Genomic DNA, 12,066 nt, shown 5'->3' on the forward strand with positions numbered 1-12,066 from the left:
ATACACCAACGCATTTTTACTTTTTTCAACAGAAAAAGGGGCAAAGGAGATGATTACTACAGAGTGCTTTTAAACTTGATTTCAATTTTTACAAATAGAGTTATATCTTGGGACATCAGAACCTTGACATTCTGTTGAGTGGAACTTCAGGTTAATGCAGTATCAAGTTCATATTTCTAGCTATCTCAGTAAATACCTTTAAAAACTAGGTTTCCAACAATCAACACCACATTTAGGGTAGTATTGCAATGAGAGGAATGGAAATAGGGTATGCTTCAATCATATTTGCAATGCTTTCATAAGCTGGTGGTTGGCTTTTAAGTATTATTTTTTTTACATTTCTGAATACCTAAAATTATCCACAATTTTAGAAATGGTTCCCAAATTGCTGATTCAATATAAAACATTTTTTATCTACTAGCTTTCCACCATTACTGCTTTTTGTGAAACAGATTGTTATTTTATATAAAGAAAAATACATGGAAGGCAGAACATCTAGGAACCCCACATAACTCTAATGAGCTGAAGTATAATAACACTTCTATTTATGTGATGTCTTGCTATAAACTGAAGAAATCTGACTCCTGAAGACTTTTGAGACACATATATATATATTATTAATGATGGTTATAAAACTTAAGAAAAAAACCCCAGTATACACTACACTCTAACACTAATACAAGGTATACGTGTATGAACCTTTACAATTCATTAGAGGTTTCCACATGTTATCTTACTTAGTCAGCTTTATAGTTTTACATAGCTTAACATTATTTTCCCTGTCTTATGGATGAGGAAGCTGAGAGTCAGAAAGGTCGAGCGACTTTTCTCACATCTCACAGCTAGTAATTTATTTTGCTGCTTCTACTTTATCCCATTACTGGCAAGGTGGGTAAGTTTCAGCCTGAGAGAGATTTAAAGACAAAACATGGTACTGTTTCTTCACGTGGTCTAATGCTGCCAGTTCTGTAGAAATAATCTAACAAACTCTCACCTGGAGATTCTGCAAGGTGCTCTTGCTTCTCTTCTCTGTCCTGAAACTGAATTAAATGTGACCACAAAGCTGACTTCCCCTGAAATAACAAGGTATAAAAGTTTTTCATTTTATAAGCAATAATAAAAAAATAATTTCTCATCAAAACCATTCACATAAAAATGGTCATTCTGAAGTTTGGAGATCATCCATTCTTAGCTGTGTAATATTCTGAGCAACTCACTCTGTGTGAAATGAGTCATGCTTTGCCTCACCGAAAAGATGAGCAATAGCCTGGGGAAGGGCAGCAGAACAAAAGGCCAGAAGTACAGGCATGGAGATTTCTGACTTCAGTTGGGCTGTTACCTCATTGTATATAATTAGGACTGTCTACACTGGCCACACTAATAGCCACAGAATTAAAAGACTCTAGCAGCACAAAATGTATTTGGGTACATCTATAGGCAAAATATGCTTGGATGTATGGAATGGCAGTGAGGGGAGAAGAAAACTGGAGCCAGAGAAGAAAGAGAAAAGGGGAGGAAGAAAGAACATGCCCCCAAGAGAAAAAAAAAATCAGAACAGGACGTAAGAGGGACAAAAGCAAAGAAACCATTTGATTTTTTTCCACCCTGAATAACTACATAACTTAAAATGGTAAAGAACTGTTAATTTTGGCTAACAGATTTTTTTTGTGGACAGCGACAAAAGCAGACACTTAATGGACTCAACGGGATATACCTTTTGCAGTAAATGTGCTGTTTTATCCTTTCCTGTTTACCAGGAAAGAGCCCCAAACCACCTCTTAATCATGGGTTTTATTTTCTTTTTCTGGAATTAAAAAGCCTGTGGTGCATTTCTAGTCATCCTGTGACAAAGGAGCGTATCCTTTTTTATATCTTTTTCTCCTTGTTCATTTCCTCCTTTCTTTGTTTCTTTCTTTTAAAGATTTATTTATTTATTTGAGAGAGACAGACAGACAGACAGAGAGATGGGATAGAGGGGCAGGAGAGGGAGAGAGAAACTCAAGCAGACCCCATACTGAGCTCAGTCCAACTGAGCAGGGCTTGATCTCATGACCCTGACATCATGACCTGAGCTGAAAAGTCAGAAGCTCAACCAACTGAACCAGCCAGGTGCTCCTCCTTACATTTCCTGACAGGGTCCCTAACCAGCCACATCACCAGGGCCTCCTAAGACTATTACCTGCTTGATCTGCAAGCCGTGGCTCCATATCCTTTCCAGTAGGTCACAGAGGCTGGCGATCAAGGTGTTCTCTTCCAAGCCGGTTATGTTTGCTTCTCCATGGCCCAGTTCCACTGCTTCGTGTCCCATCTTCTCCACCAACATGCGCTTTGTCTGAAAGCATCATGTGTGGTCACAAGTGTTATCCCCGCAATGAAGCCAAAGACCAACAATTCAACCACTAGATCAGAGGCTTCCCTCCATTATACTTTTTTTTTTAAGAAGATGTTATTTTTAAGTAATCTCTATACCTAACGTGGGGCTTGAACCCACAACCCCAAGATCAAATATCACACACTCTACCAACTGAGCCAGCCAGGCGCCTCCCTTCATATACTTCTAATTGAAGACTTTTAATCACTTTTGGAAAAGCATTTTAATCTCTGTGGTCAACTAACTGCAGTAATATCACATGTACTTTTAGTATTTTGTCAGATAATTAGGGGGTCACTAGGGGGCGATTATGATACTATTTTATCTATCTACCTACCTACCTATTTATATTTTGCCTCCCCATAACACCATTTTAAAGTATCCCCATGTAAACACTAATGATTGACAATTTTCAGTTTACTAACTTGAGTAACACTGGGGAATTACACCAGACCCAGAAAATGTACTGAGAATCGGAATCCCACCCTGCCACAACTGACCCTCCACTGCCCCTGTATCTAGGCATAAAGATATCTGCAGTTAGTTTTGACTGCACTTAGGCAAAAACCACAACACAAACAGGCAGCTCTAAATTTTTTCAGAACTCCCTAATTGTGAGTGAACCGGGCTTCTATTTACTTCCTGTTTTCCTCCTTTATCTTGTCTCTGCTCATGAGTATGCACCAGAAAATGGAAGGGAAATGGAAATCAGTTTCAAGTAAGTAATTTACAGCAGTCTCAGCTGTACTTATAAAATGTAAAGTGAGAGAGAATCTAGTTCCTTTAGGTGGGGGACCTTGTCTCTCTGACTCCACACTGTATGCTGCTGCTGAAAATACTGCATTTATTGAATACACAGAAGGTACTCAAGAAATGACCGTCAAATAAAAGAATGAAATTACTGGCTAAAATGATGTCCTGAATTTTGTCAATCTGTATTACTACCTTTGATAAACATGGTATCTAAGAAGAGACTAGTGTGTAATATACACAAACCTACAACAGAGTTAAGGTCTTCTTCCTTATGGGTATACATACATGCATGGGCATGGACAAGATTCTATACAAAAAAATGTGTTACCTTTCATATAAAACAACCACATTCCTGCACACTTTTTAAAGCAGGCTCCACATCCAACACGGGGCTCAAGCACATGACCCTGAGATTAAGAGTCATATGTGCCAGGTGCCTGGGTGGCTCAGTCAGTTAAGTGTCCAACTCTTGATTTCAGCTTAAGTCATGATCTCAGGGTCATGAAATTGAGTCCCGCACTGGGCTCTGTGCTCAGTGAGAAGGCTGCTGGAAGATTATTTCCCTCTGCCCCTCCCCTCACTCTCTCTCTAAATAACAAAACAAAACAAACAAACAAACAAACAAAAAGTCCCCAAAGAGTTGCATGCTCTACCAACTCAGCCAGCCAGTGCCCTACAACTTTTGACTGGCTTAATATCTGTTCATGTTTTAGAGGAAGACAGCAATGGCTGAAAAGGTTGAGGAAAAACTGTGCAGGGCTCCCATGTCCCTGATTCTGTGGGCACTGGAGAACCTATGAAAGTTCATGAGCTCAGTAAAGAGAACGTTAGCTTTATGCCCCAGTAAAAGTTTTCTTCTAGGAAATCTACCAGTCCAAGTGGAAGTTGAGTGCATACTGTCTCACATCAGTGAATAATACGTACCTTCATTCTACATTCTTTTAATAAGCCTTCTACAAATTTGCAGTTGGTTTGTGCAATCACTGCAGGAGAGAGGTCTGACAATTTGGGTTGCCTCAGGTTTTTTCCTAAGCTTCGTGCCTCTTGCATATACTTCTAAAAATTAAAGAGCATTTTTAACATATAAACATCAGATAGTCTTCTTTCCTAACATTACACAAAAAAGTGAGGAAAAACAAGATGCAGAAAAGGCTGTAAATGTACTCATGCAATAGCAATTCAAGTTTTAGCGCCACCAATAGGCAGAGGACATTCCTACGCACCCCTTCCCCGCACTCCCCCCGCGGCACCCTCGCCCCCCGCCCCCCACCATTGTTAACTCCTGTGAAAATGAGGACAACAGAAATCGTGTCAGGTTAAAACATTCATAACAAGATAGAGCTCACCTAGTTTAATAATTTTATTGGGAGTACCCAAGGCTGTGATTAGTCAGGATCATAATAGGGATGAAAAAAATTTAGGTTTCTGGATTACCAAAGTTTCTTCAAGAACCCAGTGATTCTCAGATCAGTGATTTCCTCCTCTCCCCACAGATAAAGACACTTAGCATACTTCTAGCCTCTTAGACAACACTCTCTGAACCAACCCTCTGCTCTAGTCAAGTCACAACAGTAAAATCAGGAGCTCTTGAATCTGGATGCAACTAATTTTATAAACTCAGGCACATTTGTTTATTTGTAAAATGGGCATAAAACATGCCCCCCTACCTCACAAGAAAGACTATGAACTCACTCTGAACATGTTTGCTACATTCCCTCCCTTGCCTTGTTCCACAATCGAGAGAAAGTGGGGACGTTATATTACTCTCAGAGATAGTGATGGCTCAGAGAGAAACCCAGAAACTCAGAAACCCACTGCTCTTGAGCTTTAGTTAGTGAATGTCCAGGAAAAAAAAAATCACTACAGGTGATTACCACAGGACATCTGTTATATCTCTTCTTTCTGTGCTACCTGCAATGCTCATCCAGATGCTTTATGTTTGCATCAGGACCATAGGGCAGAATCTCCAAGGTGTCTTAGGGCCATAGTTAGAGAATAACTACTCTAAGTTATATAGTAAAACTAGCAGTTTGTTGAGGGGAGAGAGAGATTGTGAGCCAGCACATCCTCCCACAGGCACATATGTGAAATCTATCTTTACTATCTTAAGGGAAGAATTTGATATTATAAGGGAAAATGTGTAAAATCCTTTACATTCTTTATATAAAAGGGAGTTTGTGCATTTACAATATTTCCTCTTTGGAAGAAAAATAATCTACTAAATCTTGTACAAATTTCTAAAAAATCCCACTGATTAGGGATTCAACTGATCAGTTTACCTGCTACTACATAAACAAAATAATCTGTTTCCTTTCCAATGCAATCATTTTAAGGACAGATTTTTAAAAAAGGAAAGCTTTAAGAATTTAGTTTCCATAATATTTGTGTATACATCTTTCTGCTTAAATCTCTTTTAGAGGGTCCAATAAACAGGGAAAATTGAGAATGAAAGACAACTATCACCCTGGGGAAATTAAGTTTATTACCTTATTACATAAGGTCTATCAAAACATCCTGAAAGTTAGTTTTCGAAAAAATAAAAAGCAAGGAATGAAAAGTTTCAGAAAAACCAACCTGAGATATGAGGCAGAGATCCTATTTGAGAACTGTAACACCTATATTTCCTAACATTTAAGGTGGTACAAATATTAAAAAAAATGTTAACTTTCAAATGTTGAAGGGGTTATTTCTCCCCTGCCTTAGAGTTCCTCAACCTTTGGATTTGTGCAAAGGCAAAGAGAACTACTAGGACTCAGATCTCAAGAAGAGGTAAGGATCCAATTTAGCTGAGGAAGAAACACACTGGCTAGAAGAAGAGTAAGAAACACAGGCAAGAGGCTAGGAACAGGTGTTGGTATTTCTCTTTTTTCTGAAATATATGAATAATTAGATGTTTAAGTCCATAACTAGATAAGTAATTTAAGCACTGTTAAAGTTTATGGTTCTAGTTTATAAATGAAAACAAGCCAGAATAGGGCTATCCTCTGACTGGCCATATTTACTAAGCACATAGCAGATCACATATAATTATTAGCCAACAGCAAACTCCAGAGGGCCACGTCTCCTCCTTAGAGCAGCTCTGCTGAAGCCATGGAATGAGCAACATTCTTTGCACATACACACAAAGGATATGAGCCCCTTCCTCACATTAAGAAGTGATGTTGCCTCTGCATATTGCAAAAATAGAACACTTGCCTTTACAGTAAACAAGTGATGATAAAAAGGTATTTTCTTTGGGGCAGCTGGAGGAAAAGGTGTATTTTAAGGTGAAAAATGGAGAAGAAAGAGAAACCTTTCACAGGGAATGTTTTTGTAAGAAAGTCCATTTCACTACTAGAAGGAAGTGACCCCAGATTTCTGAGATTTCTACCATGCTCTTTTTCATTTCTGTTAAAGCCAAAAACAACAAACCAGGAGTCTGAAGTTACTCTTGCCCTCAGGTGAGTAGCTGTTGTGTGTAATCTGGTATACACAGGTACTGGGAAGAGTACCATTCTGGCTATCAGCAGTCCTGGGCTATAGGCCCAGCTCGGCCTTTGTGTGTCCATTTGACTTTGGGCAAGTCTCTCGGACTTCATGTCATGTTAGACAAGATGACCGCAAAGGTTTCTCTTAGAACTAAGAGCCTATACTGATGACCTAATTTTCTGACCACATAAAATACAGACCATGAACAAAGGAAATAAATTTCAAACAAAAAACAATAAAAAACCCCCAAAACAAAACAACAACAAAAAAACCCCCAAAGAACAGATCAGGAAGGGTTTATTAAGACACGGAGATAAAACCCAGCAAGAAAAGAAAAGCTGTTCAAATGAATTATTTATTTCTGCAAAATGGTTAAATAAAAGGGAGTCTGATCATTTAATATATTTTTCCTTTGGAAGAACAACAATGTGCTGCATCTCTGGCCCCTCTACACCGCCCCCCCTTTCAAAATACCACTAGTTAGGAATTCAAGTGATCAGTTTTACCTGCCAACAGTATAGAAGTACTTCTGTTAGCGCACACCACCAGGAAGAGGTAACAAACAAGAGGAAGTAGAGAGCAAAATGGAGAGGCTGAGAGTTCATGCCACAAGGTGAAGTGAGGCATTCTACAGCTACGCGCACACACGCATGTGGATAACTCAAGGAACACCAAAGCAAGATTCAGGAACATCTGCAAAGCACTTTCAGGCAAAGAACATACCAGGCAGCACTCAGAGAAGGATTTTTTAGGAAGTCGTGCAGGAGGAGGTGGACCCTGATCCCACTCCCAGAATGCCATGGAGTTCTGACAGACCAAAAGTTCCCCGGAAGGCTAAGAGGATGGAGAAGTGCCAATGACAGAAAAGCAAAAAAGAAAAGGATAGAGAGAAAGAGACAAGCAAAACATGCATGCATATGAAAAAGTCACAGCAAAGGGGAGAGAAAAAAATATGGTAGCACAAAGAAAAGCACTAGACAAATTATGCTTCGGTTTTTAAGAAAATGTTTAAAATCATAAATGTATGAACATTTCAGCAAAAAAGCAATATATATTTGGGATGATGTTTTCTGCTTTATTTCTACACACCTGAGTTTAGAAAATAGTTAACAGATCTTCTGATTGCATTTTTCTTTGATCACAATAGTCAAAACGTACTTAAAATTATTCAAATGTATAATTATGGTTTTATTTTCAAGTAGTACAAATAAAGCATAAGGATCTTAGTTCAAAAATAATTTCTAAACACTTTAAAAAATGGTGTCAGCAAGCCAAGGATAAAGCACAAATACATCTTTAATTATACTAAGTTTCAATTATGCTTGAAACTTAAAAAAAATCTGTTTCTTGTATATTTTTTTCTCTAGAAGGGACATACTGACCAAAAATTTCTCTTAAACTTAGCTTTTACTTGCTGTGGTATACAGGGAGATTTGTTTTAAAGCCTACTTTTAGGTGTATTAAAATTACAAAAATGGGGAAAAAAGAGGTGTCTTCTGCTGTATGTCAGTACAAAAGGATCACTATATTAAAATAAAACTGAGCCATTTTGCAAAAGAATACGGAAGAACCTGCACAGCGACAACTGTTGGACTGAATAAGGCATCCTGGGAAGGCAGCCCACATACCTCCCGCAGGTCATTGTCCAATCCAATGTGCTCTGAGTGTTGGCGAAGGCGGTCTTTCCTGCGCTGTGCAGTGGCACTCCGACTTACCCAGCGACTGGAAAAAGAGCCACACCCAAGAAGGTACAGGTTAAAACAAAAACCGAAATAAACATACAAAAATGTGGTAACTTATTTTTAAAATAGAAAAAATGTACTCTTTAAGATAAAAGACTACTTATTTTTCAATCAATTCTTTAAATACAGAAAGGTTTATTGTGATACAATTGAATACCATATAGTTCACCCATTTAAAGTATATAATTTAGTGGTTTTTATTATATTCCGAGACATGCAACCATCACTACAATCAATACTTTCTAAAAACTGAGGTTAAAAAAAAATACACACTATCTCCTCCTCTCCTTCCCACTTTACTGTCCGTCCAACAGAGCCCCAAATCCTGGGTGAATACCATCCTCTTACTTCTCTGTTCTATTTATATGGATTAGTTCTTGATTTCTGTCATGACTCCTTATGAATCACTTTACCTGCCCTTCAACTCTCTCCCACTCCCCTCAAAAACAATTTCAAACCTTCTGCTTTATCCTCAAGTGCCTCCCCTCAACTGATAACCTACCCTTGACTCCTTCTTCCTGCCCTCTACTGACATGATGTATACACAGACCCCTCATCTTTCTTTTAATCCCAAAGTATAAAATATATCGGCTATGGCTCAAAACTAATTCTGTCACCTAGAAGAAACTCCCTGACCAATTCTCTCTTGACTTCTTCAACCTGCTGCACTAAGTAATCTCTTTTTCTATATCTCCAGTTTTTCTCTCTCAACGGAGTATTTCCCTTCAGCTTACAAGCACGCTGGTCTCTCTACGACCCTCTACAGTTTAACCACTAAGTTTCTTTCTTCACTCTTCTTATGAAAAAATTCTTAAAAAGAAAATATGACATGTAAGGCCTCCACTTATTTACCTTTGGATCTTTAGTTTTTCTGAAACTTCATGAAGTTTCCCCCTGACTTCTATTCGTCTTTCAGATAGCTTCAATGCCACACAGAAAGTGTTCATCGATTCCTCCAAATCTAAACTATCCCTCTTAAACTCCTCAATTTTATTACCTGTCACAGTGTATTATAAGCACTTATCTCTATTTTCTACAAAATTCTACTATAAACTCTTGAAGGGCTGGTATCTTGTCTGTCAGCTGTTTTTTTTTTAAAAGATTTATTTATTTATTTACTTTAGAGAGAGGGAGAGGGAGAGAGCATGAGCGGGATGGGCAGAGGGAGAGAGAGAATTTCAAGCAGACTCTGTGCTGAGTAAGGAGCCCATTGTGGGACTCAATCTCAGGACCCTGAGATCAAGATCTGAGCCAAAACCAACAGTTGGATGCTTAACTGACTGAGCCACCCAGGAGCCCCTGTAAGCTGTTTTACTGGCTGTTTGTACATGACCTGGCCCTTTTATAAATATACTCCAAATAAATAATCAGAGATGCAGCCCAAGATTTAAGTTTATGAACATTCCTCACAGCATGTATGTAATAACAAATTGTGTTTCCTTTATTCCAAGACTCACATTTTGGCTTCGAAATGTTCCTGATATTAGGATGTGTCTCTATTCCATATGCATGTTTAAAGTATAATATTTCCAAAAAGCTTTTGAGTTAGCAGAAGATCTCACAACCAATATGTAAGAGCCTGGTTGGCCAGAAGGAGCCATTTTGTTGCGGTGAACTTGTATTGACCCTGCCCCTCCCAGAGGAATTTGCTTGCAAAGCCTAGATACAAGGGCAGGGGTGGAAGACATCCAATCAGTGGGGTGTGCATATATCCACTAGGGTGAATTGAAATTCAATTGGCCACCCGTGTGTTACCTAGCAGTTTTTTTTTTGTGTGTGTGTGGCACACTTAGCATGACTGTGCAGTTTTCTCTGTGTATTGCAATCTCATTGGCCACCTGTGTATAGCCCGGCTAAACTACCTCTATAAAAGTTAGTCTGTGAGGCTGGGAGGGGTCACCTCTTTGCAAGAGATGGCCCTGACCGGTCAGTATAATTCTCGATGCTTGGGGCGAAATAAAGCTTTGCTTGACCTTCGCTTTGTATCAGTCTCGCTCCTTTGATTACGGACCCTAACACAATAGTTACTCAGAATCAAGTAAATGTGCTCAAAACAACCTAAATGTTCAAGAGTGGAGAGTGCACTCTACATTATGAAATATCACACAGTCATTAAAAAAATTAAGTTGCTAGGAATATTAATTTGGCAGAACATTCATGGTACACTAATGAATGAGAAAACAAGATAAATGCTGTATAAATAACATATTAATTTTGTTTAAAAAAAGTGTGGACATGAACACTAGGATCCATGCAATGGAAGGCCTAACAGCAAATGTTAGCATCTCATGGTGATGGTATTATGAGTGTTTTAAAATCTACCCTAACACTTTCAAATATTCTAAATTTTCTAATGAGCATATATTACTTTATATCAAATTATTTCAAAAAAAATTTCAAATCTTGACTTATTATCCCCATGACTATGTATTCATCACACTTTTCTAAGAATATCCATTCTTGAATACATCCTTGCCAGCACAGAGCTATATACAACTTAAAAAATGAATTTATGCTTTTGCCACTCAGAAAAAGTCATACTGTATTACTGCCAGTTCATTATTTTTAAATTTTTTATTTAATAAAGTAAGTAATTTACAAAAAGCTTGAAATGAGAATGTGGGTTCTTTTGTTGCTTAAAATAATTTATGCATGCCTTTGGTTTCAAGTTTCTGAATCATCTCATTTCAGTCTGCTACTTAGAGGAACATTGAATAATTATGATAAAAATAATAGCAAGAGGGGTGCCTGGGTGGCTCAGTGGGTTGAGCCTCTGCCTTCGGCTCAGGTCAGGATCTCAGGGTCCTGGGATCGAGTCCCGCGTTGGGCTCTCTGCTCAGTGGAGAACCTGCTTCCTCCTGTATCTCTCTCTCTGCCTGCCTCTCTGCCTGCTTGTGATCTCTCTCTGTGAAATAAATAAATAAAATCTTTTTTCTTTTATAATTTTTTAAAATTTTTTTTATTCATTTGACAGAGAGAGAGAGATCACAAGTAGGCAGAGAGGCAGGCAGAGAGAGAGGGAAGCAGGCTCACCGCTGAGCAGAGAGCCCGATGCGGGGCTCGATCCCAGGACCCTGAGATCATGACCTGAGCCGAAGGCAGAGGCCCAACCCACTGAGCCACCCAGGTGCCCCTAAATAAATAAAATCTTAAAAAAAAAAAAAATAGCAGGACACCTGGGTGGCTCAGTCGGTTAAGCAGCTGCCTTCGGCTCAGGTCATGATCCCAGCGTCTTGGGATCGAGTCCCGCATCCGGCTCCTTGCTTGGCGGGGAGCCTGCTTCTCCCTCCGCCTCTGCCTGCCATTCTGTCTGCCTGTGCTCGCTCTCTCTCCCTCTCTCTCTGACAAATAAATAAAATCTAAAAAAAAAAAAAAAAAAAAAAAAAGGCAAGAAAGGTAGTCCCTCTTAAAATAGTTAAGAAAAATAGGCTTATGTTGGGACAAAAAGTACAAAGTCCTAGTGATAGATCTTTGAAACAGAATCCCTGGAACTGTCCCAACAGTAAAGGATCAAAGTAAGACTGTAAAATAGATACAAAGAAAACTAGAGTGACTGAGAAAGAAGATCCAGAAAAAAGCCTATTAGGACACTGGCAGAGATTCTTTGCTTGATCGAACTCTAGTTAGGCTCCTGAACCTTCTCCCAGGTCCATCTGTGCACTTCCTTATAAAATCCAGTTTTAACAAGAACCTTGCTAAGTCAGTTCAGGGGGAACCACCCCCTCACCCCGC

At 38.9% G+C, this 12,066-nt stretch overlaps 1 protein-coding gene and 1 non-coding gene across 7 annotated transcripts in view; both read right to left on the reverse strand.

Moving 5' to 3' along the window:
* The window catches only part of DENND5B (DENN domain containing 5B), a 203,166-nt gene that overhangs the window by 48,567 nt on the left and 142,533 nt on the right, over positions 1 to 12,066 (reverse strand). For 3 of the 6 annotated variants that reach the window (XM_047740602.1, XM_047740601.1, XM_047740603.1), the window contains 5 exons: positions 8,221 to 8,314; positions 7,316 to 7,426; positions 4,049 to 4,180; positions 2,180 to 2,332; positions 995 to 1,073 (listed from right to left, as the gene is read on the reverse strand). In XM_047740602.1, coding sequence (XP_047596558.1) covers positions 995 to 1,073; positions 2,180 to 2,332; positions 4,049 to 4,180; positions 7,316 to 7,426; positions 8,221 to 8,314 — 569 coding nt within the window. The remainder of the gene's footprint in view (positions 1 to 994; positions 1,074 to 2,179; positions 2,333 to 4,048; positions 4,181 to 7,315; positions 7,427 to 8,220; positions 8,315 to 12,066) is intronic. The other 3 variants (XM_047740604.1, XM_047740605.1, XM_047740606.1) reach the window with 1 other exon arrangement.
* On the reverse strand, positions 2,467 to 2,539 carry TRNAK-UUU (transfer RNA lysine (anticodon UUU)). Its single transcript has one exon. It is a non-coding gene; the product is annotated as a tRNA-Lys (tRNA).

Source organism: Lutra lutra, chromosome 8 (assembly GCF_902655055.1).
Source record: "Lutra lutra chromosome 8, mLutLut1.2, whole genome shotgun sequence".
Classification (NCBI taxonomy): Eukaryota; Metazoa; Chordata; class Mammalia; order Carnivora; family Mustelidae; genus Lutra; species Lutra lutra.